This window comes from Sciurus carolinensis, chromosome 3, assembly GCF_902686445.1.
Source record: "Sciurus carolinensis chromosome 3, mSciCar1.2, whole genome shotgun sequence".
Taxonomy (NCBI): Eukaryota; Metazoa; Chordata; class Mammalia; order Rodentia; family Sciuridae; genus Sciurus; species Sciurus carolinensis.
The window spans coordinates 19,382,359-19,408,317 of record NC_062215.1 but is presented as its reverse complement, the minus strand read 5'-3'; the positions used below and the strand labels follow the sequence as shown (position 1 = coordinate 19,408,317).

Here is a 25,959-nt window from a genome sequence, read left to right as displayed (position 1 = left end):
GTTCTTTTTTTTTTTTTTGGGGGGGGGTACTGGGGATCGAACCCAGGGCCTTGTGCTTACAAGGCAAGCACTCTACTGACTGAGCTATCTCCCCAGCCCCCTAAAATGGTTCTTTACAGATATACAGTAGAAATGATGTAGGCAGAGATAAGACAAACTGGTATACCATCTTACTGTTGTTATAAAATACCTATGATGTAAAATTTACTACCGTAACCTTTTTGTGGTGTTTTGGTTTTTTTTTTTTTTTTTTTTTTTTTGGTTTTGGTTTTGGTGTTGAGTATTGAACCCAGGGCCTTGCACATGCTAAGCACTTACTCTGCCACTGATCTATGCTGCCAGCCATTGTAACCCTTTTTTTTTTAGTTCTGGGGTTTGAACCCATGGCCTCATGCACACTAGGCAAGCGCTATACCACTGATCTAAACCAACCCCTAGCCCCATTGTAATCTTTTTAATATATAATTGGCATTAAGTACATTCACAGTGCTGTACAACTGTCATCACTGACCATGTTCAGAACTTTTCATCATCTCAAAGAGAACTCATTAACAGTTCCCCTTTGTCCCCTCCTAACCTTTGGTAATCACTATTCTATTTTCTGTATCTATGAATTTGCCTGTTTTATGAAGCACATGTAAGTGCAAGCATATAATATTTGTCTTTGAGTATCTGGCTTATTTCACTTAGCAGAATGTTTTCAAGGTTTATATATGTTGTAGCATGTACCAAAATTTCATTCCTTTTTAAGGGTGAATAATATTTCTTTTTTTTTTTTTGGAGGGAGGACAGTTGAACCCAGGTTGAACCCAGGTTGCTTTATCACTACACCACATCCCCTTTTTATTTTTTTTATATTGAGACTGGGTCTTGCTAAGTTGCTGAGGCTAGCCTTAAACTTGTAATCCTCCTAACTCATTCTCCTAAATTGACTGGGATTATAGGCATGTACCACCATGCCCAGCTAAGAACGAGTGATATTTCACTGCATGTGTATACCTCATTTTTTTCCCATTTATCTGTTGATAATCATTTGATTATTGTGACTAATGTTACTATGAACATTAGCATACAAATATTTGAGTCACTAACTACACTTAGGTTTATATCTAGAGATATAATTGTCAGATCATATGGTAATTATGTTTAACTTTTCTTTCTTTTCTTTGTTTTTTTTTTTTTTTTTTTTTTTTTTTTTTGGGGGGGTTTGTTTTTCATACCCAAGGGCCCTTAACCACTGGGCCACATCCCCAGCCCTTTTTTATATTTTATTTTAGAGACAGGGTCTTGCTGAGTTGCTTAGTGCCTCACTAATCTGTTGAGGCTGGCTTTGAACTCATGATCCTCCTGCCTCAGCCTTTGATTACAGGTGTGCTCCACTGCACCTGGCTTTGTGTTTAACTGTTTAAAGAATCACCAAACTGGGCTGAAGAGAGAGCTCAGTTGGTAGAGTGCCTTGTAAGCACAAGGCCCTGGGTTCGATCCCCAGCACTGCAAAAGAAAAAAAAAAAGGAATCACCAAACGCAGTGGTATAAGTTTTCATATTTCTCCTATCCCTGCCAACACTTATTTTCTATTTGTGTTTCCTTTTGCTTTTGATTAGTCATACCTAGTGGGTATAAAGTAGTATCTTACTGTAGTTTTTTTTTTTTTTTTTGCTGTTAGTGGGGATGAAACCCAGAGCCTCCCAAACCCAGTGCTCTGCCACTGAGCTCCATACCCAGCCCCTTATTGTGGTTTGGATTTGCATTTCCCTAATTACTAGTGCTTGTTTTTCATTTGCATATCTTCTATAGAGAAATGTCTGTTTAAGTCCTTGTCTGCTTTTTAATTGGGTTATTTGTCCTTTTGTTTTTGAGTTTTACATATTGTTATTTTGAGTTCATTGTTACTCTCAACTGGTGGCTTCTTAATGGCATTTGAAGAAATAGGAAAGAAAGTGACAAATAGCCTCCCTCCTGTAAAGACTGGGGAAGCCAATCCTCCCATCACTTGCTTCCTTCTGTTCTAGGCCATGGGCATTAATGACCTGCTGTCCTTTGACTTCATGGATGCCCCACCAATGGAAACCTTGATCACAGCCATGGAGCAGCTATACACGCTGGGGGCCCTGGACGACGAGGGCCTGCTTACTCGTCTAGGCCGCAGGGTAAGTAAGGGACAGACAGCTTCCTGTGCTTTTGGGAAGTCTCCCTGGCCAACCTTCCATCTTGGGTCTTGTAAAAGTAAGCATTGATGCCCTGGAAAAGCTTTGAGAATTCTAGATGTTTATTTTTAACCTTAATTTTCCACTGTCACTTTTTTTTTTTTCCTTGAGTATTGGGAATTAAACCCAGGTTTATCACAGAGCTACATCCCCAGTCCTTTTTATTTTTTTATTTTGAGACAGGGTCTCACTAAGTTGTTGAGAGTCTTGCAAAATTGCTGATGCTGGCCTTGAACTTGAGATCCTCCTTCTTCAGCCTCCCAAGTCCCTGGGATTAAGGCATATGCCACCACTCCTCCTTCTATCATCTCTTTAAACTGTTTCTTCTTTATAGAAAAAGAGATTTCTATTCATAGTTAAACTTATCTCAGGATATATTACTTAAACTAGTCTTAATTTTAAAAGATGTCTGCAATATTCCTTTTTACCCTAATAGTTTTTATGTTCTTGGTTACCTACATTCTATTGGGGTTTATTTGAGCGGGGGTGGGTGGGTGGGGAAGTGTTTTTCTGATGGAGACAGATACCCATGTCATCCCAATGACCAGTTTGACGGATGTCTGATCCTGGTCAGTCTACATGTCTTCCACAGGAAAGCAGTTGTAGTTCCTTCTTCTCCCTCTAGATGGCAGAGTTCCCCTTGGAACCAATGCTGTGCAAAATGCTCATCATGTCTGTGCATCTGGGGTGCAGTGAGGAAATGCTGACCATCGTGTCCATGCTCTCTGTGCAGAATGTCTTCTACAGGCCCAAGGTAAGGAGTTAAACCCCATGTTTCATATAGGAGTGTGGTGAAATTCAGTAACATTAGCCTGTTGCCACAATCATTCCTGATAGGGACACTTTTGACAGGGCCTTGTAAGGTCCCTATAACTGCTGGATTCTTAGTTAATAGCTATTAGGGGGAAATGATATTCTCTCCCACTCATTGGCAGGATAAGCAAGCCCTCGCAGATCAAAAGAAAGCCAAATTCCACCAGACCGAAGGGGACCATCTCACCCTGTTGGCTGTGTACAACTCCTGGAAGAACAACAAATTCTCCAACCCTTGGTGCTATGAGAACTTTATCCAGGCTCGTTCCCTGCGCCGGGCCCAAGACATTCGAAAGCAGATGTTAGGCATAATGGATAGGTAAGCCAGGAATCTGGTGACTTCCCTGTGTTTGGATTGAATCTCCATGAGTATCATGTCTGTTTATCTCTGAACGATCTATAAAGTTATAGGAACCTGTCCTCATAGAACCCTTTCTTCCAACATTTCCATCTTTATTATACTGCTTTTTCCCAGGCAAGATGCAGCTGAGATACCCATCAGAAAATTCCTAAGAAGATGATTTATTAGTTGATGGAAAATACTTTGCTTACAAGCCCGTAGAACATTATTAGTCCAAATTTGAATTCTTGCCTAAATGGAGTATCGCCTTTAGTGCCTCCATCTTGCTTGCTGCATAGAGCTGCCCTTGTAGTATACTTAGGGCAGGAAGGAAGATCCTGGTGACTATTTGGGATCCCAAGATGGGAGCTTTGGGTGCTTTCTTTATCCACTCCTTACTTATTCTCTTGACAGACACAAATTGGATGTGGTTTCCTGTGGCAAGTCTACAGTCCGGGTGCAGAAGGCCATTTGCAGTGGTTTCTTCCGTAATGCTGCCAAGAAAGACCCACAGGAGGGTTACAGGACACTGATCGACCAGCAGGTGGTCTATATCCACCCTTCCAGTGCTCTTTTCAATAGACAGCCAGAATGGTAGGTGGGCACGTTTCTAAGGGCTCTTTCTCACTATATTTCTGAGGCTGTTTTCGAACTCTCAGATCTTCCTGCCTCAGCCTCCTGAGTTGCTGGGATTACCCACGTGAGCCACTGTGCCCAACTTAAAAAATTGAACTCTTATCCAGAACGCTTAATATAAAACTGATTTAAAACCATCATGCTGCCCAGTACAGTGGTGCATGTCTGTAATTCTGGTGACTTGGAAGCTAAGGCAGGAGGATTGCAAGTTCAAGACCAGCCTCAGCAATTTAATGAGACCCTAAACAACTTGGAAGAGGGCTAGGGATGTAGCTAAGTGGTAAAGCACCCCTGGGTTCAATCCCCATTTCAAAAAAAGAAAACAAAAACCCACTGTATGGAACTGGTATGATACTATGCTACCATAGTAGAAGAAGGAAGAGCTAGAACCTTGCCTGCTTGGTCTTTCACATCCTTATGGTAGTTTATGAGGTGCCTTGTCAGTACCCTAGAATTCAGTGGAAACAGTCTGAGAAACCACACTCCCATTTTCTGAGCAAGAGCAGATACAGAGAAGGGACACGACGGGTTCCAGGTACTTAACTAGTTCGAGCCAGAACCAGGACCACAACACATTATCCTGTAAACTTTCTTGTGTTAGAGAGATGCAGGCTCCTAGTATTGGGTTGTGGCTCTCATAAACAGACTGCATTCTTCTAAGGGTCAGGCAGGAGGGATCATATGACAAAATTCCAGCTCCGCTGACCAGGTTGCCTGTTCAGTGACACCAAATCTTAAGATTGAGTCTTGACTCTGTTACCTGCAGGGTGGTGTACCATGAACTGGTGCTGACCACAAAGGAGTACATGCGTGAGGTCACCACCATTGATCCCCGGTGGCTTGTGGAGTTTGCCCCAGCCTTCTTCAAGGTCTCTGACCCAACCAAACTAAGCAAGCAGAAGAAGCAGCAGCGTCTTGAACCTTTGTACAACCGCTATGAGGAACCCAATGCCTGGAGAATATCCCGGGCCTTCCGGCGGCGCTGACATGCAAGCTTGTCTATTTGCCTCTCCTTCTGCAATGGCCCAGGACTTGAACTTCCTCTTACTGATGAAAAACTGGTCCTGAATGTACAACTGTCCTGTGACTGCATTTGCTAAACTTGACTTTCATTTCTTTCCTGGTAGTAAGATAGAAACCAGGATTTAAGTCTGGTGTTGGCTGAAGCCTTCAGCCCCCATCACTCCCAAGTCTTGGGGCCAGTCAGGGGCTCATAGCCAACACAGGGACACAGTGCATCATCTTCAAGAAAGGGACAACTCTTGCAGCCTTGAGATGGGAAAAGGAAGTGAGTGAATGTCTGACACATGCTACAGCAACAGAGGACCCTGATGGCCCAGCTGATGCTCCCTGGAGGAGGGAGCCATGATGCTCATCTACAGCGTCGCTCTCACTGCCTGCCTCCTCCCAGCCCCTGTACTCTGGCTTAACCTCCTGGAAATATTTATTTTCTTACAGAAATAAGAATGGTTTTCTAGATTGTTTCTTTTAGCTGAAAGGTTAGGAAATTGGCCTGTGCTCAGGGTAGGGAGATTTAATTTCTGTGGCTCAGGTGTACATGATGGAGAATCTAAAACTAAAGCCCAGGGCCTCTTTTGAACCTAATGCACAGCCCAGACCTCCAGCTTCGTTTTTCAGCACGGGTGCTAGCCTGGCTTTGCCAGTGGATTGCCCCGTGATTAACCCCATCCACTCTGCAGAGCACTTGAATCTGGCGCCTGAGTGGTTACAGATGCCTCATACTGAACGTAGAAGGCTCTCCTTCCCTCCCTCCCTCCTTCCCTCCTCTGCCACACTCAAACAATGCACAGTGTGTCCTGTTTACTTTTAAAACATGCCAAGTACTGACACAACTTGTATTTTATTTTGTTTTTATTTTTTGCCCTGAGGTCCTTGATGGTCTTTAACAAAGGGATTTTATGGTTATAGCCTCCCCTCCTCCACCCCAAGCAGAAAACAAATACCATCTCTCAGAGCCCAGCATCTGTGCCCATGGCTTGTTCTTAGTTCTTAGTGGTTTTTGCTTAGAACTGGTTGGGAAGTAGCCACCTCATAGAGCCCCCTACAGCAACTCAGGAGGCTCTTTACCTGGAGGGATAGCAGGCAGGTCCTGCTGGAGTAGGATGTCATGGCATTGCTCCCACTACCTCCCACAACCCCGTATTAGTAAATTCTGAAATTAGGTAAATACGAGGACTCCAGAAATGTATGGTATAAAAATCAAGTGGAAACACTGAAAGAGACTATATGACATTCTAGGATATAAAGGAATGTGTGTTGTCACTGGGAGGCAAAGAAACTACTCTAAGGACATCATTCACAGAGATTTCGAGGGAGAAGAATATAGGCCAGGGAGGGTGCTGACTGCAGGTCCCTGCCCCTTCATTAAGCTGAGTGAGCACTTCCCAGTTCTGTTGGAGTGTGCTCCTTAGTGAGCCCAGGCCAGTAATCAAGGAACAAGGCATTGTGTGAGATCCTGTAAAGCCTTATAGGAGAGAGTGCAGGAATCAACAGATGCAACCTAAAGGGAAGCAGGGGCCCAGGGCTGGTTCCCCAGGCTTGATTCTAGCCAAGATCTCCCATTCCGGAGCAACTCCTGGGCCTGCTGGCACTGATATTATTGGTGCCTAAGGAGAGAGGTCTGGGTTTTAAGTTGAGATTGAAAAGGGATGTTTAACAGACCAAGGTAAGGGATGGCAGGGCTGGTCATCCTGCCTTCTCCAAGGAGTCCAAGTGTGTGGGTGTACTTTGATCAATTATCAATTCTAACTTGGAATTCTCTGCTTTGACAGTGAGGCCGGGGTCTGACCTTTGTGTGTGTGTGGTAGTGGGGACTGAACCCAGCCAGGGCTTGTGCATGGGAGGCAGGCAGTCTACCAACTGAGCTATATCCCCAGCCCTGGTCTGACTTTTAGACTGTCCATCAGAATAGTCATGTTAACATTAGAGTCGAGGCTGCTCCAAGGGTGAAGGGGACTCCTGTCCAGATTCGGAAGTAGAGCTGGCCTACTGCTCTACAATGGAATCCTTATTTCTCTTCCTTGAACCAGTATTTCCCGAGATTGAGTGACAGCCCACGGGAGGAATGTGGGTCTCGGGCAGAAAGCTAGAACCTTCTCCACCATTTATATGTATAGTTCACCCCAACTCGGCCTAGCTCAGGAGTTTCCTGGTCCTGCACATGTGCTGAGTCTCAGCTTGTGTTTGTGTATGTGGGACTATCCCCAAGGAGCACTGGTAAGTTCTGCCGCTGGTCTCTATTTGCTTCACTCAATCTGGAGCATGGTTTGGTTTGGGCTCTCCCTCCTGCAACCCAAAGAATTTCCTCCCAGTGGATGCGTTGCTGTCTCATTGGAGCAGTTCCCCTCCACATTTGATGATCAGAACAAAGCTCTGAAGAGCAGCTTGTTAATGAACAGTTCAGAGGGCAGGGGCAGTGTCTTGGCCTGCAGAGACCTGTCCCTAGAAACTGCTTCTTATCTAAATACTCTCAAGTGCACATATCCAGCCCTCAGGGTTTCCACCTGATTTTTATATCTTCTTTCCACCATAATAGCCTGACTTTAATGTGGAATTAAATATATGTGTTTTTGTTGTTGTTGTTGTTGTTGTTTTGTTTTGTTTGTGGTGCTGGGGATTGAACCCAGGGCCAAGGCAAGCACTCTACCAACTGAGCTATATCCCCAGCCCTATGTGTATATTTTTTAACTTATTTAAAATTGATTTTCTTGCTCTAAATTTTAAGTTGACGTTTTGTGTTTCTAGGAAAAATACTGCTTTTTATCTGTGGGTAGTGGTTGAGAGATGTTCCTTCCTGCCAGCACTCCGTGGTCTTGGGTTGTGTTGGCTGGAGGCTGCTGGCAGAAGCAGCGCAGGCATTAGCAGAGCTGGGCTGGCCCACCTCAGCATATAGCAGTGGTTCTGATTAAATAGGAGGCTCCTTTCCCGGGAAGCTCTTTATTACAGGGGCTGACTCTAGAAACATCCATTCTGCCCTACACTGTCTCAGCTAATCCTCCTGCTGTACCTCCTCAGTCACATGCTTCTGTGTTACTTTTCTGCCCACCCCCAGGACTCTTGTCTCTCCCAAATTTGGACAAGGAGAATCTGCTGTATCCCACAGCAGCTTCCCCTTAACTGGCCTGTGCTAGCCTCCCCCAGGACTCGCTTGTCTAGGTGCTTTTCTCCTTTGGTTCATTTTCCAGACAAGCACTTGTCTCCAACTCTAGCAAAAACAACAATTTGGAGCTGAGGCAGGACATACAATTTGGGGTACACGTGGGACAGGCTGATCATAGGAGCAACTATGATCACAGAAACTACAGACTTGTCTTTGTCTAAGCCCCCAGACGGAAGGCCTTGCAGCTCAGGAGCCCACCTGACACTTCCCCAGGAGCATAAATACTACTGCAGAAACCATGCTGGGATGGCCAAGGGACCCCTACCTAGATTACAAAGTACCTTTTGTCAATTGTTTCTGCGTCCTTGCATAATAATTCTGGGAGAGGAAAAGGCAGGTATCATGAAGCCTGTTTTCAGAGGAAAGCCAAAGTCAGAAGTGAACTGCTTTTTTTCCTAATCAGCATAGGAAGTTAAGTATCTGGGCCAAGCCTCGAACTTCAGTCATCTGCCCCCAAGGCCAGAGCTTTCAATTCCAGGTCCATGCCCAAGGCAGCAAAGAGAAGACAGAACTAACAGCAGGGGCCTTTATTAAGGTCTGGCAGGTGAGGTGGAAGTGGAATCCCAAGCCTGGGTGGGCCTAGGAAAAGGCAGAGGAGAGGCAAGGGGCCCCTGGGAACCCATCCCCACTGCCTCTGTCCAGCATCCCCACCCCAAGTTCCTTCCTATGAGAGAAGAGAGCACCAAAGAACAGGCATCCCAAATTCTCCAGGGACACAGCTTGAGGCAATTAGGGTCTAGACTTCTGTCTCCCCATGATGGAAGAACTGGGGAGCTCAGTGAAATTCCTGGCTACCCTGCCAGGATAAAGTTGGGAAGCTCCTTCTCTGTCCCCCGAAACAGAACAATCACTTGTTCTCTGGTAGGGAAGGGAAGTGGGGTTTAGCCTCTAAGCAGGACCTAGGAAGAGGCTGACCTGAACTCCTGAGGGCTGAGGTGACCCCCCTCCCAGCAGGGAGCTTCTGAGATTCCACCTTTAGATTTGCCCTTTTCCCATTTTTGCTTCCCAAAGACTCTGGTGAGCAACTCTTGAGTCTGGGCCAGGGCAACTGATGGGACAGCAGGGGTCTATCCCAGAGACATCTGTGGGTTTTAGAATGAGGCCTTCACCAAATTCACTGATATGTACACAGGGCAGCACCCACCCCTGGTGGAGGGAGAAGCTGCGGGTGGCTAATAAGAGTAACCACCCTTGGGGCCAAAGGACTGGGCAGGGCCAGCCAGCTCTGGGAGGTAGGCAGGGCTCTCGTCCAAGTGGGACAAAGGGACTGTGTCCTCTTCACTGACTGGCCGGTCAAATTCGGCCTTCAGAGCTGGTCGTTGATTGTCCGGGAAGGCCAGAGAGAATAGGGCCTCAGGCTCACACACAAATTTGTATACATATCGCTCGCCAGCCACCTATGGGGAGAGAGGAGCTAGGTCAGCCAGGTATACCCCACTTCAGGATAGGGCTAGGGGACAGCCCTTCTCCATGTCCAGGTAGAAGTGTGGGAACCTTTCCCGCCCATGCAGATTCCCTTCAGAAGTCCACTTTCTCCTCTTACAGACTTGCTGAGAAATGCTGTCCTTGATCCTTTCCTGTCACCTCCCCACAGTCACTGCCCCTACCCCTCGTCCTTGGACTCTCAGCCCTCTTCCTCACCTTCTGCATGATGCCCTTCTCATAATAGTATCGCAGTGAGCGGCTCAGCTTGTCGTAATTCATGGCTGGCCGGTTCTTCTGGATGCCCCAGAGCCTGGCGACCTGGGAACAAAAGAGACAAGTTTTAGGGTGGAGACGCTATCTGGGAAAAAATATGGTGGGAGTTGTCAGAAAGAGCACTTGAGATAATTTTCATTTTTGTGTGTGTGATACTGGGAGTTGAACCCAGAGGCACCCAAAGGCACTGAGATATACTCTCCACTTTTTATTTTTTGCCAAGTTGCCCAGTCTGGCCTCAACCTCCTGAGTTGCTGAGATTATAGTCATGTGCTACTGTGCCAGGCAAAACTTGATATTCTTGGTGCCGAGTGTTCAGCTAGCCACACAACTAGCACCAGCTCACAAACTCAGGCTTGACGAGAACTCAGGTTAGGTAGAACAAGGATAATGGTGAAGGTACATGCCTCTATTCCCTAGGTTCTCTCATCTCCCAACTCCAAAGATGTTGGTGAGGAGGGGTGGGGACATCTGAGATACCCACCTCCTCAGGTTCAATTAGTTTGAACTCCATCCCCCGGCCTGTCCAGGCAATGAAATGGGCATTCGTTGGGTCATCCAGTAGGGCCACCAGAAACTGCCACAGCTGCAAGGCACCCCGGCGCTGGTAGGGTGGGCCCTCTCGGAATGCCCCAATTCCTTCCTGCTTGATGTCTCCTGGGGAATGTGGAAATAGGAGGTATGGGGGCTTTGTGTCTTCTGGTGCCCTAGCCAACTTCCTCCCCCTCTCCCAGGGGGTTTCCCCAAGGGGCCTCTCCAGACCCTTTCCCATGTGTCCCCCAGCTTGCATCCATGAAGTGTGATTTCTGCAGGGAAATCACAGTCAGGAGGGGGCACAGATAAGACCCTGACCCTCCCAAGAAATCACTTCTGACCTTCATATTTTTCAGGGACAACGCAGACATCATCTGGGAATGATCGCAGAGGTTTCTCATAGCCATAGCCTTGTGGAGGAAGTTGGGGGCTGCTGAGATCTGAGAGTTCACTGATAGTCCACGGGGACTCCTGGCTAGGGAGACCTTCCCTCCCAGCAAAGCCCCCTCCCCCAAATTGGAGGACTTGACAGGGGAAGGAGGGAGCTGCCTTACCCATGGCCCCATCACCTGGAGAGGGCCCAGAGAAGCCCTCTGTGTGGAGGTACATTGATGCACACCCAGGGACATCTGTGAGGGGTGGAGAAAGGGTGATGTTACAGGTGGCTGGCGTGGGGCTGTGGGGAGAGGGGATGAGGAAGTCCTACACACATTCAAGTTCTTCCTGCCAGCCTGCTTTCCGGTGACTGTTCCTTTCCCAGTTGCCTGCCCACCACCAAATCCCAGGGGAAGTTCACCCAGAGGGAGTACGAGGCTTGAGCCCCTCAGCTTGAGGGCCAGGGCAGAGGGCATAGATGGCAGCAGCTGGGGCTGGGCAAGCTGTTCCACAAGGCCCAAGATTCCAGGGAGCAGCTGTTTCCTGTGAGTTCAGGGGGAGGAGGGGGTGAGAGATGAACCTCCGGGGGAGAAAGGGTTCGGTGTCCACGCCTAAGACTCCCTCGGAATGGGCAAACGTCCGGTCAGCAGGTCAGGTTCTCAGCCCTGTGCCTGTGCGCGTGCGCGCCTGTGAGACAGCGTGCATGCATCTGGAGAGCAGCAGTGGGCACCGGGCTGCTATTTCAGGTCTAAGAGCACATTCCGCCTCATTCCCTTCCATAGGATGGAAACCTCCCCACTCCACCTCGGGAACCCCGCTGTGTGAAGCCACCCTTTCCAGTTCCAACCCCTTCCCGCCCTCCCCCTCCACTCCCACCTATGAATGAGGCTGAAACCCGACACCTCCGGGAGGAGGCGGGAGGGCAGCTTCATTCATGCCTCCATTTTGTGAATGGAATTCCTGACTCCATTCAGGGAAGCTGACGGGGGAGGGGCAGGAGTTCAAGGGCATGTAACACGATCCCCTCCGGTCTACAGCCTTTGAAGGTCAGCGGCAAGAGCATCTCCCTCCTCCTCCTCCTCCCGCTACCTCACAGCCAGGCCTGGCTGTGCCCTGGGTTTGAGGACGAGAGCACCCATCCGGTTCCCACTCAGGCAGCTGGGGGGTTTGTGGTTCCTCTCCCTGCCTCTGAAAGACTGGGTACCAGGAAAAGAGATTTCTGAAGCTGTAGTCAGCTCTGCGCAGACTCTACCCTCTGGATTTCTTTTTCTAATGTAAAATTGTTGATAGACTTCAATTTAGTACAGAAGCCAGGAGGAAAGAGATGGCAGTTTTCTGTGCCCTTCTTGAGAGAATGGCCTTCCCTCTGCGGTTGGAGCTTTGAACTATGTCTATTTATGAACATGGCTGAGTACATCTCACTCCTGTCAACAGCCAGGTAGAACTAGAATTTAGAGCAGTCCCTGCTTCCGGTACCGCTGTTGAGGGGAGGATGGTGGGATGTGGAACCCACATATTAGCTCTGCATTCCTACCGGGAACTATGAGTCTGACTAGTTTCTAATTCATGTTTCTTTTCATTCAAATCACTCTGTATCCTTAAACTTTTGCTGGAGACAGGGACCAGGGGTGACACATTCTATTCAACTTTGCATCCTCAACTTTGTACACTCATGTTCCAGATACAATACTTTTAAAGTAGATTATTAAAACCCAAATAGGATAATAAATAGAAACAAATCCCTTAACTTTCCTATTGTTATAAGCTACCTGAGGGCAAAGATCTATATACCCCTTATCTTTTTATGTGAATGTTTGCTGACTGGAAAATGATGATTCTTTGAATCCATGAAAAAAAAAAATGAATGGGTGGGTTGAACTTATGAGCTGGTTAATAGAAAAACTTTGTGGGAACACCTGGGCATAACTGTACTATCCATTGAGCACATGCCACCCCACCTAGCAGTCCCACAAAAGCTCCTCTGAGCCCTCCCCAGGAGAGACTCTTACCTGAGTCATAGGTGAAGTCTGTCCGCTCCTGTTTGATCACCACCCCCGCCCCTGGGTACCTGTGCCCACTGACCCCACCCTGGCCTATGGCCTGCTGGCCCGCCTGTTCATACAGAGGGTCATGGTATTCCTGCTTGAAGCTCTGTTGGGGGTAGGGTGGGCAGGGCTCCGACAGCTGGTGTTGGTAGGGGGCTGGGAGGGGTTCCCGGCCCCCTCCCTGAGAAGATGTGAAGGAGTGGCACATATCCAGGGGCTGCTGGAAGACGGAGCTGCATGTGGTTGGATGTAGAAGGAAGAAAAGAGAATCTTATGTTAACTCCTCCTCGAGTTTGTCACTCCCGGGCTTGACCCGTGAGCTCTGGAGTATCCCTTCTTCCCTCTCTCCCCCCATGCCAGGTCTTGATGGAGAGTCAGGGATTGAGGACAGACTGGTGAGGCCTGGGCCCCCAGGTGCAGTGGGTCTGTCTCCTTACCTATGCTCCCCGAGGTACCCATGGCCAGGGTGGGGCTGGGAGGTGCCAGAGGATCTCAGGAAACTCCGTTGTTCTGCCCTGGGAAAGGGTTGCAGAGGCGATTGTCCAGGGGCACCAGGGGCGGGAGACTTGATGGTGACTTGTCTGGGGGGGTCATAGGCACTGGAGCTAAGGGGAAACCAGGATGAGAAGAAAAAGAAGCCGGATGGTGAGCATCTCTGAGTCCTTCATTCATAGGGAAGTGAAATCCACAGGGAAGTGAAACCACAGGGATGCAAAGGCACAAAGGGACTGGGTGGAACTCAGCCCCAAAGGAACTCTTTCTCTTCTCAATTCTGAACCAAGGCCTGATCTTGAGAACACCTCTCCTCAGCCCACAGCAACTGGCTTTTTTGACAGCAGGTCTCTCAGTGGAAATGGTCTGCACTGGTCTTAACACGCATCCCCGAAGCTACCCTTCACAGATGTCCATCCTGCCTACCTAGAGGAAATCCTTACCTGGGCTGCTCCTTACCAGAAATTCTCTGTTGTCACTTGTATCTCTACTGCTGCCTCTGTTCATGGGGTGTGGCTTCCCTGATGCCCTCCACCCCGAGTCAGAGCTCCTCCCTCCTGACATCTTGACCCTACCCTTCATCATGCCCAGGATGGGGCTCACCTGGAATAAAGGCACTGCTCGCCATGGTGGTAGGGAAGTGGCGGCTTTCTGCTGCAGGACAGGGCCGGATCTGTGCGGGGACTCTGGGGCTCCTTCTTGATCCTGGTGGTGGGGCTATGGAAAGCTACTGCATGGGTAGGGGTGAGGGCAGAGCAAGGGCAGAGTATGTCACACAAGAGGCAGACAGGGCTTCTAACATCTATTTTCAGTCCAGGACTAGCTGGGTCACTGGTGGTACTTCTTCCTCTCCTCTCTGGGTCTCAGTTTTCTGTAGTCAGACACTTTAAGAACATTTTGGCTATTTACATTATATCTAGTTTTATATGTCAGCCTAATGTCCAATATTAACCAAGGTCAACATAATAAATGCAAGCCCTGACCCTAGAAAATGCTTAGTAGGAAGGAGCACCTCAAACCTAGAGCCTTTGGTTTTCCTTGAGTGCCCTGGAAAATTTCAAGGGAGAGACATGTTTTCTTATTTGGTGCTATAAGGAACCTTTCTGGTTAAGGTTGGATGTTAGCCGACTTGAACGTCAGCTGAGAAACATTATACACATGCTCCTAATTATCTGTGAAGAACCTTGGCCTTTCCTGTGGCCCTTACTGGGTTCTCTAAGTCTAGCCACCAGGCCCAGCTGCCAGTGTACATGACATCCTGGCTTACTGCCGTCCAGTCAAAGGCCCTGTCATCAATGCTTCTGTTACTTGTTTTCCATTCTTAGCACCCTGTATCATTTCATTGGTAAAGATAGTTGGGAGCAAAGTATCTAACATTAAAGTAGCATTTTTCTGGTCTTTCTTTTCTTCCTTTCTTTCTTTTGTTCTCTTTCTTTCTTTTTTCTTTTTTTCTTCCTTTCTTTCTTTCGTACTGGCAATTGAACCCAGGGGTGCTTAACCACTGAGCCACAACCCAAGTCCTTTTTATTTTATTTTTTTATTTTGAGACAGAGTCTTGCTAAGTTAGAACCTTGCTAAGTTGCTGAGGCTGGTCTTGAACTTGTGATCCTCCTACCTCCCCAGTTGCTGGGATTATGGGTGTGTGCCACTACACCCGGCAAAGCAGCATTTTTCTTTCTATTTTATTTATTTATCTATTTATTTTAGTTGTAGATGAAGACAATACCTTTATTTTATTTATTTTTATGTGGTGCTAAGGATTGAACCCAGTGCCTCCCACATACTAGGCAAGCACTCTACCACTGAGCCACAACCACAAACAAAGCAGCATTTTTTGTTAAACATTTTTTTTAGTTGTAGATGGACACAACATATTTATTTATTTATTTGTTTGTTTGTTTGTGTGGGTGACTGTCCTGAGTATCATAGGTTTTTTTGTTTTGTTTTGTTTTTTAAAGCAGCACTGTTGGTCTCTACCCGCTAACATCCAAACAAAAAATGTCTACATTCCTAAATGTCTCCCGAGGGGCAAAATCACCTGAATTACATAAAAACTTAGAGGACAACAGAACTGGGTCCTGCTGAATAGTCCTGAGACCCTCGCTTCAGACATAAGGAAATGGAGGGTCAGAGAGAGAAAAGTGTCCTGCTCCAAGGTCACGCAGCTAGGAGGAGGCAAGTCCCACATTTGAACCAAGGGCTGTATCTCCCAGTTATTTCCTTGGTCTTTGAGTCCAAACCCAAGAATGGGGAGCTCTGACCTTCACTCTTTCTTTAGGAGAAAGTAAGCTGGTCTCAGGTGATTATCCCTATGACTCATTTCCTGTCCTCCCCCTCCCCCAACGCCCTCTACCCAAGGCCCTCTACTCACAGTTTTCTGAATGGAAATCAGGAACAAACTGCTCATCACTGTCTGGTACCTGAGCTGCAGAGAAAGGTCAGAAGTCAGAGTGAGTCTGATGTTGGAACCCTGGGTGGCAGCCCCTGGCAGACGTCATTACTGCAACCCTGCAGATTAGTACCAGCCCTGGAGGGTACAACAGCCTGCCTTAGGCTGAGGACAACTCCACCTCAGGTTTTAGTGCCGCCATCTCTGGACTCCACTGAGACCCTGGAGGAAAGACTGCATGTTCCCAGAACCTGTCTGAACAGATTCCAATCTTCTCCTGGATGCTCTGTCTTTATTCCCTTTCACTTTTCTGAAGTGCAGACAGGCCTGCCCTTCAGAGTTCACCAGCTCCCTCAGAGCCCATAGCAGAGACCCACCTGGATGGATAAGGGTTACAAGGAGTGGGATCCTGTGGATCCGGAATCAAATGGGAGATTCGGCCAGCATTATGGGAAGTTCCAGGAATCTGCATTTTAAAGAACTTTCCAGATGACTTTGAGATGCCCAAAAGTTCTAGATACCAGGAAAGGAGATCAAATGGAGGAAAAAGGAAGGATCAAGAAAGGTGAAATGAAGATGAGGATGGGAGAGCAGGAGGCTGGAGAAACTCTGTTTTTGTCCCTTTGATGTGCAGGTAGGGGAAGGCAGGGCTCCCAAGCCTGAAGGTCTAAGAAGCACTCCTACACTGCCAGGTGGGTGGGGCTGGGTTTGAAAATAGTCAGGAAAACCAAAATAGAACAGCAGCTCATCCTGGCACGTCCGGACTCTAAATTGTAGTTCTTATCTTGGCCTCAACAGGGTGGGCTTCTCCGGTGGATGTACAGTGGGGTACCTCCCTGGGCCCTAGAGTTTTGGCCACTTTTGCTCTCTCAAGGAAAAAAAAAAAAAAAAAAAAAAAAAGAATTACAGCAGGAAGGGGAAGAAGGGTAGACACTTAGAAGAACTTTCTGATAGTCCAGGAAGACACTTGGTCTAAGGTGAGGCAACAGAACCTATAGCCCAAAGAGACTGAACTCTCAATCCCTGGAGGCTGCTCTCCAATTGGACCATGTGCAAACTGATGGATAAAACAACTCAGAGTCAGAATGGCTGGTGAGGAGTACAAGGAAATGGCTAGAGAACACCTCTGTGTCCCCAACCTATACAAACACACACCCCATCTTTTCAGTGTCCCCCAGGTCAAGGCTCCATAGGCTCTGACTTGAATTTCAAACCACAGCCTCTTATGAGAACGCCCTGTTCCCATTCTCACCTCCTAAGGCATGATGTTCTCTACACGCTGTTAGAGTGATCTTTTTACAAAAGAAATTGAATGTTCTCTCTTGCTCAAAGTGCAAAATCCAAACTCTTGCCCTGGGCCTCCAAGGCCCAGCATGGTCCTGCCTGTCACTCTTTAGCATCCTGGCCTCCTTTCTAGCCTTCAGCCCTGTTAAACTCAGTCCCTCCTCCCCAGATCCTTGCCTGCTTTTATTTTTCTGGTCAACAAGGTCTTAACTCACATTGATACCTTTTCAGAGGTCTTTGCTGACCACCCAAATCAAAGTGGTCCCTCCTGGTTTTCCACCACATCTTGTTTTTTTTTGTTGTTGTTGTTTGTTTGTTTGTTTGGGGTTTTCTTTTTTTTTTTTTTTTTTGTACCAGGAAATGAACCCAGGGTCACTAAACCACTAAGCCACATCCCCAACCCCTTTTAAAAAAATTTTAGACACAGGATCTCGCTAAGTTGCTTAAGGCTTTGCTAAGTTGCTGAGGTGGGCTTTGAACTTGTGACCCTCCAGCTCACATCTGTTTTATTTTCTCCCCAACACCTATAGCTACCTAAACTTACCTTCTTAATGACTATTCATGTGTTTATAATCCATTTTCCTCCACCAGAAAGTTAAGCTCCATGAAGGCAAGGGCTTAATCTGTCTTGTTCATCTGATTCACCAGCACACAGAGCAGGGTCTGGCTCAGAGCAGACACCCAAAGCTTTATTCCCTGACCCCTTTCCTCAGGCTGGAAGAATCCAGCATTCGGGGCCTGGGAGTAAGATGGGGAAAGATCGAACTAAGCCAGGCCTTCCCTCACCCTGAGGCTCCCCTTCTCCACACACCAAGTGACACAAGAGGCAGGACCAATCCCAAAAAGCACATCTTACAAGGGTGTTTGTGCTAAGCTGTTTGGCAGAAGGGTTCTTCACCAATTTGCTTTAAATATCAGAGGGACCCAGTGCTTTTAAATATAGGTTTATAGGTACTTGATTTCTTGACAGAGTTGGAAGTGAGGAAATTTAAGAATCAGGAGTCACATCAGTTAAAGAAGAATTTGTGATAGTCAATATAATACAATCCTAAAGTGATTAAATAAATCAGAGGGACATGAAATACCTCGGCATACACACACAAAAACACCCAGCTCACACACATCTTTTTTGGAGCCCAACTACAGCACAAAGGTGGCAGCCATTCCCCTGCTGGCCTGCTTCAAGAATCTCCAGGACTTTATTATAAAACACTGATTCCTAGCCTTTTCCTCTGGAAAGGCTCTTTCTTTGGGACAAGGTAGCTCAGGCACCTGCATTTTTTATTTTAATTAAAAAAATTTTTTTTCTGTGTGGGTGTGCTGGGGATTGAACCCAGGGCTTTGTGCATGCCAGGCAAGTTCTCTACCACTGAACCACATCTCCAGCCAAGTACCTGCATATTTGACAACCGGACCCTAGCCTTAAGGACAGGCTCATTTGGAAAGCACAGGAATAACGGAAAGGTTGCAGGTCTGCTCAGCTGCTCAAGGCTTAAATTCACCCCTGCAGTGCCTTCTGGCCCTTTCATAGGTCACACCCCAAAGGTGTCAGGAAGTGGGAAGGGGGAGCAACAGTTCCCTCCTTGATACTTAGGCAAGGAGGGTCCCAAGGGCAAGGGAGGTACAGAAGTTTGGGGTGGCTGACGTAGTCTGGGGCCCCTCATGGGGCCTCATTAATGGTCAGTTTCCATTGAGGTAATGGGCTGGGGGCATCTCCTGATGACGTCACTGGGCTAGAGAGCACAGAGCCCTGGAGGCCATCTTGCCTCGAGCTTGAAAGTTGAAGCAGAACCCCTCAGAGGCGGCTTCCCCCAATATACAGCTCCCATCCCAAAAAAGGTGGCACGCCATTCTCTCCCCAGAGCCAGGGGTGAACCGCAGTTCCTGCTTAGCCCTTCCCCAAAACACTGGCCTTCTCCCAAAGGGGTAGACCAGAACCCTCAGTCACCCAGACATCATTACCAGGATAGAAATAGGAACAGTAACAGAGCCTTGCGTTCCTGGAGAGCAGGAGAATTTTTAATTACCAGGTTTGGTCCTGAGTGTACACCACTCTATTTATTTTTCTTTTTTCTTTCTTTTTTAAACACCACTCTATTTATTTGTTGACTTGGCTGAATTCTGGCTGTTGAGCCAATGTGCCAGGGTCTACCCCTCACTCCATCTTGGCAGTAAGGTGGGGATGATCTGCCTGGGGACATGGCGGATGATTAAAAAGGGGGAAGGAAAAGTGTCAAACCAGCAAAATGCCCAGAGAGAGAGAGAGAAATTTTAGGGGTTGTCCTTCCAACAAGGAATCAGTAAAAGATTTGAGGGCTTCCAAAAGGGCTCCAAAAAAATTGGGAATTAAAATAGTTAAGCAGTGAAACCCACCATAGACAAGCTACCCATCTACACATGGACGCCCCGTCACCTTCACAGGGATCAGTCTTAGGGTGAAGGGGCTTCTGCTCCACTGTGTCACCACTGGCCTCTGCTCTCACCCCTACCCTGCCCCCACCCAGCCAGCCTTGATACCAGTTCTCTATCTCCAGAAGACTTCTGGAAGGGAAGGAAAAGAGAAGGTGAAGGAGGGATTGACCTAGGGAAGACTGAGGAGGGGGTTAACCCCATCTCTCCCCACAAACATGCCGAGGCCCCCGCATACAGGCCCAGAGACTCACACATCGGGGGATGCCCACACCCCAACTGCTGTACTCTGCTCTTGCAGCGACATGGCAGCGTATGGGTGAAACCAACGTGTCCTCTACACACACCCTCCACACATGGGGACTCTTTTTGGACCTACAGATATGGTGGGGGAGAACCAAAGGGCAAGGGAATGGAAGCCCTTGGAGGAGGGGTCGGGAGTAGTGATTTTTGTAAAAGCGGAGCACAAACCCATCCCATGAGAATCTGATAAAAAGCTAGGGATCACTTTCTTCCTAGAAAAATCCATATACTGTTGTGTATGGTGCATGCCCGACAATTTTACATGCATTATCAGAGGCATGAAGGACCCCTGGAACCCATCCACAAGGCTTCTGGGAATTCACAGACCCCAGCCTCATAAAAAGGATATACATGGCTCAGAGTCAATGTTTCTTGCTACCAAATAGACCACAAAGTCATTGTTCCCAAAGATTCCTAAAGACTCCTGACAAGCCCAGAAAAGAACCCAGGACTAGAACCAGCACATCTTTTACCATAACCAGATGTATCTTGGGCTCAGCCTGCCTGAGCCTGAGTTTCCCTGTGACAGCCTGATCCTTTTTCCAGCATCTCAACAGATTTCTCCAGAAATCAGACTCATCCTCCGAACCTCACTTCATCCCCCTCTGACTAGAAAAATCCCAACCCCAAAGATATCTAAAGAGTCCCACCAACGTTCGTCCCCAGTGCCCGGACACCAGCTGCTGAACGGGCAAGCACATCAACGTCTTTCTATACCTGCTCAGGTCCACCCTGATCACCACCCCAAATCTCCACAGCCCCACCCACACTTCAAGGATCTGCTGCTTCTCTCCAAATTGGAGCTTTAGGGAGAAACCAAGCTGGCGGGGCAGTGGTGGTGGGGGGTTGGGCTCTGGCACCCATTTCTCCTGATGCACCCCACCACTGGCAAGTTTCCAAAGGAATTAGTCCCTCCCTGCCACCCCAAAGCTCCCCCTGGGCTGCAGAGGACACTGACCTGGTGGAAAGAGGCAGGAGAGGAGGCTGGGGTGGTGCTGGGATGGTGCAGGGGGACAGGGCCCCGGCAGCTGCATCTGTCTCCGCAGAGAGAATGAGAAGGAGCGAGTGGCCTCAGCATCCCCCCCTCAGGCCTGGCCATCCATCGCCAGCTGGGAACCTGAGCTGCTCCCTCAGAAGGAAGGAGAGGGAACCAAGGAGATCCCAGCCCCCCCTCCGCCTTGCATTCCCCACCCCCACCCTCCCACCCACTGGATTTAAATGTACAGGGACTCCTAAGGCAGCAGCATGTAACACACACACACACACATACACACACACACAAGTGCGCACACACACACACACACACACACACAAAGTGCGCACACACACACACACAAAGTGCGCACACACACAAGCACACTCACTGTCATACTGACACATGCAGACAGATATGCGCACCATCTCTAGACCCACCACCAAGGGGTGGGGCTTCCAAGGTTGAGAGATGAGAACATTTTTCCTCCCCCTTCCATCCCAAATCCAGACACAAATGGACCAACTGCTGCCAAAATGCCAACCTCCGAGTCCACCCCTAGCTCACAGTCCTCGGGCTGCCCACTGTGGGGACCCTCAGCTGACAGACAAGGGAAGGAGCTTAGGGAGCCAGACTGAAATCAGGCTCTGGGAAAGGAAGTGTTTGAGAGTCCGTGGAAACTGACACCTCCGCGTTCTTCAGCTCCAGCCCAGCTCCGGAACCTGGAGGGGGGTGGGCCAACCGGGCAAAGCTCTGCCTATAACTGGGAGCTGGCCACACAGGAGATGCAGAGTCGAAGATGCACACAATACCCCAGAACCCAGATTTCTCCAGCACCCACACAGCCAGTCAGCCTTAATCCCACAAAATGTCTCAGGGGCATGGTTTATGCTAAATAGTCATTCTATCAACATATATATTTTTGAGATAACATACCAGCCAAGACAGACCTAGTCTCCCTCTAGAGCTAGCCAGAGATCTTTTCCTTCTATCCCAAGCTTCTGTGAAGGATTCTGGGGGAACTGGGTTTGAGCTTAAACAATGTCCAAAGGATACCCATGGTGGAGAAATGTGGAGATTCTAAGGAAGAGAAAAAGCCCTCAAAAAGGGATTCTAGTGTTTTAGGTGTCTTGGTTTTCTGAGTGTTAAAATAAAGGGGATGTTCTCTAAGATGGGGGTGTTAACCCTCTCAGAGACTGTCTAAACAACCATGATATATCCCACCTACAACCCCACCAGTGACACCCTCAGGCCCCACCAAAACACACCAAAGAATCCACCCAGAACAGATTGCCCCACCCATGACCCCACCCTGGCCAGCTTGCAAATAACCCCCCAGCATACAGAAAGGGGGGAATTTGCCTGGGGGTGGAGACATTCAGGAGGCAAAGCCCCCTGTCATTAAAAATACAATCAAGGCTATTTGGGGAGTCAGCCTCAGATCCTCTTTGCCAAAGTGCAAAGAAAAGAATTATTGAAACTTTTGTTGTTTTTTTGGCTTGGACACTACATTGGTTCTAGGAGTTTGGAAGAGAAACCAAAGGGATAAGGATCAATGTTTTGGCAACTCCTGAAGATAGGTAACAAATTAATTACTTCTCATCCTCCTGTCCCTCACTGTCCCCTCTCCAGCACCCCAACATGCACCTAGGCCTGGCGGTTCCTGCCAAACAAACTTTGCAAATGAAAATTTCAACCAGGAAAATGGGCCTGGAGCCAAGTTCCATTCAAATAAGCAAATACCCCACACAATGGTCTGATTCATCCCTGGTCCTAGTTACACAAGCCTGGTTCAGGGCAGAGAAAATAAATATCAATATAAGTGTCCATACTGGGCTCTGGGGAGAGCGGAGTGGCCAGGGCCCTGGGGAGGGGGCCTTAGAGAACTCCTTGAAGAAGGACAAGGGACAGAGGAAATAGGTGAGATTGGACTACTAGGGCCCCGCCCCCCACCCCAATAATAGAAAAGGCCACAGAACTACTCACCTTCAGCAAGCCACGTCTCCTGGAAGTGACTTAGATCCTGGAAGAGATCTGAAGGATGAAAAATGAAATTGGTGGTGAGGTGGAGGGAAGGGTGAGAAAAGGGAGTCCTTAGTGAACTGCAGTGTCCCCCTCTTCCTTGGAGGTAGGGGCCGAGAAGAATGACCAGAGTCCTTCAGAGTAAGAGTCTTTTTGGAAAACGGGGTGAGGGGTATTTCCAAGATCAGTCCTTGTATGTGGGTGTGGGGAGTGGGGAAAGGGTCGCGATTTGTCTCTCTGGCTCTTTACCTTCGGAGTCGGGAGGCGGTAGGGAGCCCGGGTCCATGAGCTTCCCCTGCGGGATCATCAGCGCTTCGCGCAAGCTCCCATTTCCGGGCGATTTCTGCGAGAAGGGGGAGAGTACTCCCAAGTCACCCTGAGGCGCCTACCTTGGGCGGTGGGGTTGGGGTCCCAGGGTGACTCAGGGACCGGGCCACCCAGGACCCCGCTGGGACCGCCGGGAGGAGGCTGTGGGGCGAGCAGGGGCGGGGTGCAGGGCGGGGGCGGGCGTGGAGGCCGGCGCGGCGCTCACGCTGCAGAAGGTGTAGGGCACTTGCTGGTCCAAGTATCCGCCTTTCATCCTCCGCTCCATCCGGCCGCTCCCTCCGGCCACACGGCCAGGGCCCCGCGCGGGGGAAGAGACCTGGGGAGGGGGGGGGAGGGGGCTGCATTCGCACAAGGTCTTGGGAGAGCTACAGTGAGAGGGGGTCGGGGTGGCGGGGAAGGGGCATTCCCGAGGCTCAGGGTTCAATGGTGAAACTTCTCCGACTTACTGGGACGATGCGGAGGTTTCTGCCAGCGGGGCGGTGAGCAGTCACCACTCTCCTCCCGCCAAAGGAGGTCCCACCTGCTCCCGGGTGCCGGGATCTGTTTCTGCTTTCTGCAGCCCTGCTCTGCCCGGACTCGGTTACATAAGACTTTGTGTGTGTGCGTGTGTGTGTGTGTGTGTGTGTGTGTGTGTGTGTGTATGCGCGCGCGCGCGCTCAGGAGCGAGCAAAGCGCACACAATTCGCACGCCCACAACTCGGGTGCCCGCTCCAACCCGGAATCCCAGCGCCTCCCACCAAACGCCCCTGATATCTGCGGAGGCAGGCGGTGAGACGAGCGTGGTGTGTTGGAGGCCAAGAGGGGAATCACAGACACACTCCCTTCCTCCCCCTCCTTCAGCCTCACCTGAGGCCGGGGCGTCGGTGCTGGAGCCAGGGACCACACCGAGGACCGTGGGGCTAGGCCGGAGCAAGGCGGCCCCTGCCCCAGGTCCCCTGCGCACCGGCTTGTTTTCCGGGCGCCGCAGACAGTTGTGAGCCCGGGGGAGCAGCTGATTGGTGCATTTCCTTTGCCTCAGCCTCGGTTCTTTCCCCCCCAACCCGTTCCCTTTGTTTCATTGACTTTTGTGAATGAAACCCTAGGGTCGGGCACGCCCGCCAATCCGGAGACTCGCCCAGCGGAGCCGAGGGGCGGAGTTTCCCAGCCATGGGGACCAATCAGAATATAGGGGCTGGCTCCCGGATTCATTCACCTCCTGGGCTCCCATTCATAAAAAAAAAAAAAAAAAAAAAACCTCGCGGCCGGAGTTCATTCATAAAGAAATGAGAGAAAAGGAGGGAAGCCCAGGATCGGGTAGCTTCTCTGTGGGGCTCCTGGTTGAGCCCGGGTTTGAGGCGCCGCGAGCTTCTCCGGCCGGCGTCCGCACTCGTCTCTATGCATCTCGATATACATGGGAGTGTGAAAACGTCTGTGTCTGTACCCTGTGGCGGAGGCGAGTGCCTTGTGTGCCCGAAGGAACAATAATAACTAGCATTTATGAAACACTCTGCTTCCACGTGTTCATTTCGTTCACATAAGCTGTTGTAGTCAATCTATTGTTTCCATTTTACAAACATTGAACATAAAAGCTCAGAGGGGGACCGTGATTCGCCTGAGGTCACTCAGCATGAGGGTTTAACAGCCTCAACGCTCCCACCCCCACGCTCTCCAGTGAAGCCTTCTGAGACCACGACTTAGTGACTCTGGTTATATTTCAACAATGAATTTTACAGTAGGTGCTCAATGAATGTAAACTCATTGAATCCAGATTTTTCTTCAAGGGTCTGAAATAGGCAGATCTGTTTTGCAACTTACTTTCATTACTATAAAAACCAAAAGCTCAGGATAGTTGATTTCTTTTTTTAGTCTATTTTTATTTGTTCTAATTAGTTACACATGACAGTGGAATGCATTTTGACACATCATACGTGAATGGAGTATAATTTTTCATTTGTCTGGTTGTACATGATGTAGAGTTAGAATAGGTGATTTCTGAAAGAAAGCAAAACATGGACTACTGTGGAGCAAAAGCCCCAAGTGATCTGATGACTTAGGGGCGGGATAGGTCTCAGTTTTGACCAAGAAGATCTGATAATAATCTGTCACTTCATTCATTCATCACTCCATCCAATAAGTATTTATTGTGTCAAACACAGTGCCGAGTGGCAGTCAGCAGTGACCGAGACAAAAATCTGATGGGCCCTGGACTGCTCTGGCTGCAGCCATTGATGCACACAGAACACAAAGCCTCCCAGGCTTTCTCTGAGACATTCTCTGGGTCTTCAGTCTATGCACTACTTTGAGGAAAGGTTGATATTGCTTCCCCATGAGGCAATGAGGTCCCAGAAGGATTTTTTTCCTTTCCTTTTCTTTCTTTTTTCTTTTCTTTTCTTTTTTTTTCTTTCTTTTTTTTTTTTTTTTTTTTGTACTGGGGATTGAGCACAGGGATGCTTTATCACTGAGCTCATCTCCAAGTCCTTTTATTACTCATCTATGTATCTATTTATTTATTTATTTTTTGAGACTGGGTTACTCTAAGTTACAGACAATTTCTCACTAAATCGTTGAGGCTCTCTCACTAAATTGCTGAGGCTAACCTCAAATCTGTGATCCTCCTGCCTCAGCCTCCCGCGTTGCTGGGATTACAGGCATGCACCACTTTATCAGGGGGAAAAATGATACAGGCAAGCTCTTCCTGTCCATCTGGATTAAAACCGAGACTACATTTAGGGCTACAAGATCACCTTCGGCATATAAAAATAAATTCCCCTCTCTTCTCTGCTGAAATGTTCTTTAAGGCCCATGTCTGCTGTCCCTTCCCTCCAATAAGCCTTTCATGAAAGCCTGAATCAGTTCTGTAAGCATTCTCACCTATAACTCTGGTGTGGCTGTCTTCTTTTCTGCTTCGTGGTGCAGACATCCCTGTGCATGGAGAGTTCTCCAGGGCCTGGAG

General features: G+C 48.6%; 2 protein-coding genes across 7 annotated transcripts in view; one reads left to right on the top strand and one right to left on the bottom strand.

Annotated features, from left to right (window-relative positions):
* Dhx8 (DEAH-box helicase 8) overlaps nt 1-7,594 on the top strand; it is a 37,054-nt gene extending 29,460 nt beyond the window's left edge. Inside the window, exons 19-23 of the mRNA XM_047543562.1 lie at nt 2,013-2,150; nt 2,833-2,961; nt 3,143-3,339; nt 3,775-3,954; nt 4,763-7,594. Of these exons, the coding sequence (XP_047399518.1) occupies nt 2,013-2,150; nt 2,833-2,961; nt 3,143-3,339; nt 3,775-3,954; nt 4,763-4,982 (864 nt within the window). The 3' untranslated portion in view covers nt 4,983-7,594. The remainder of the gene's footprint in view (nt 1-2,012; nt 2,151-2,832; nt 2,962-3,142; nt 3,340-3,774; nt 3,955-4,762) is intronic.
* A 1,110-nt stretch (nt 7,595-8,704) lies between these two features.
* Etv4 (ETS variant transcription factor 4) lies at nt 8,705-24,051 on the bottom strand. 6 transcript variants are annotated; one of them, XM_047543587.1, is made up of 14 exons: nt 23,874-24,051; nt 23,474-23,547; nt 23,233-23,343; nt 22,950-23,043; nt 22,665-22,712; nt 15,692-15,745; nt 13,924-14,050; nt 13,266-13,433; nt 12,793-13,061; nt 10,978-11,037; nt 10,750-10,848; nt 10,359-10,531; nt 9,818-9,919; nt 8,705-9,573 (listed from the first exon to the last, which is right to left on the bottom strand). In XM_047543587.1, exons 3-14 carry the CDS (start codon nt 23,290-23,292, stop codon nt 9,349-9,351), a joined length of 1,479 nt encoding a protein of 492 aa, XP_047399543.1. In that variant the 5' UTR covers nt 23,293-23,343; nt 23,474-23,547; nt 23,874-24,051; the 3' UTR covers nt 8,705-9,348. The 6 variants fall into 6 exon arrangements, with proteins under 6 accessions (XP_047399543.1, XP_047399541.1, XP_047399540.1 ...); XM_047543585.1 differs by lacking the exon at nt 23,474-23,547 and having other exon boundaries at nt 10,750-10,818; nt 10,963-11,037; XM_047543584.1 differs by lacking the exon at nt 23,474-23,547.
* Nucleotides 24,052-25,959: the final 1,908 nt, after the last annotated feature.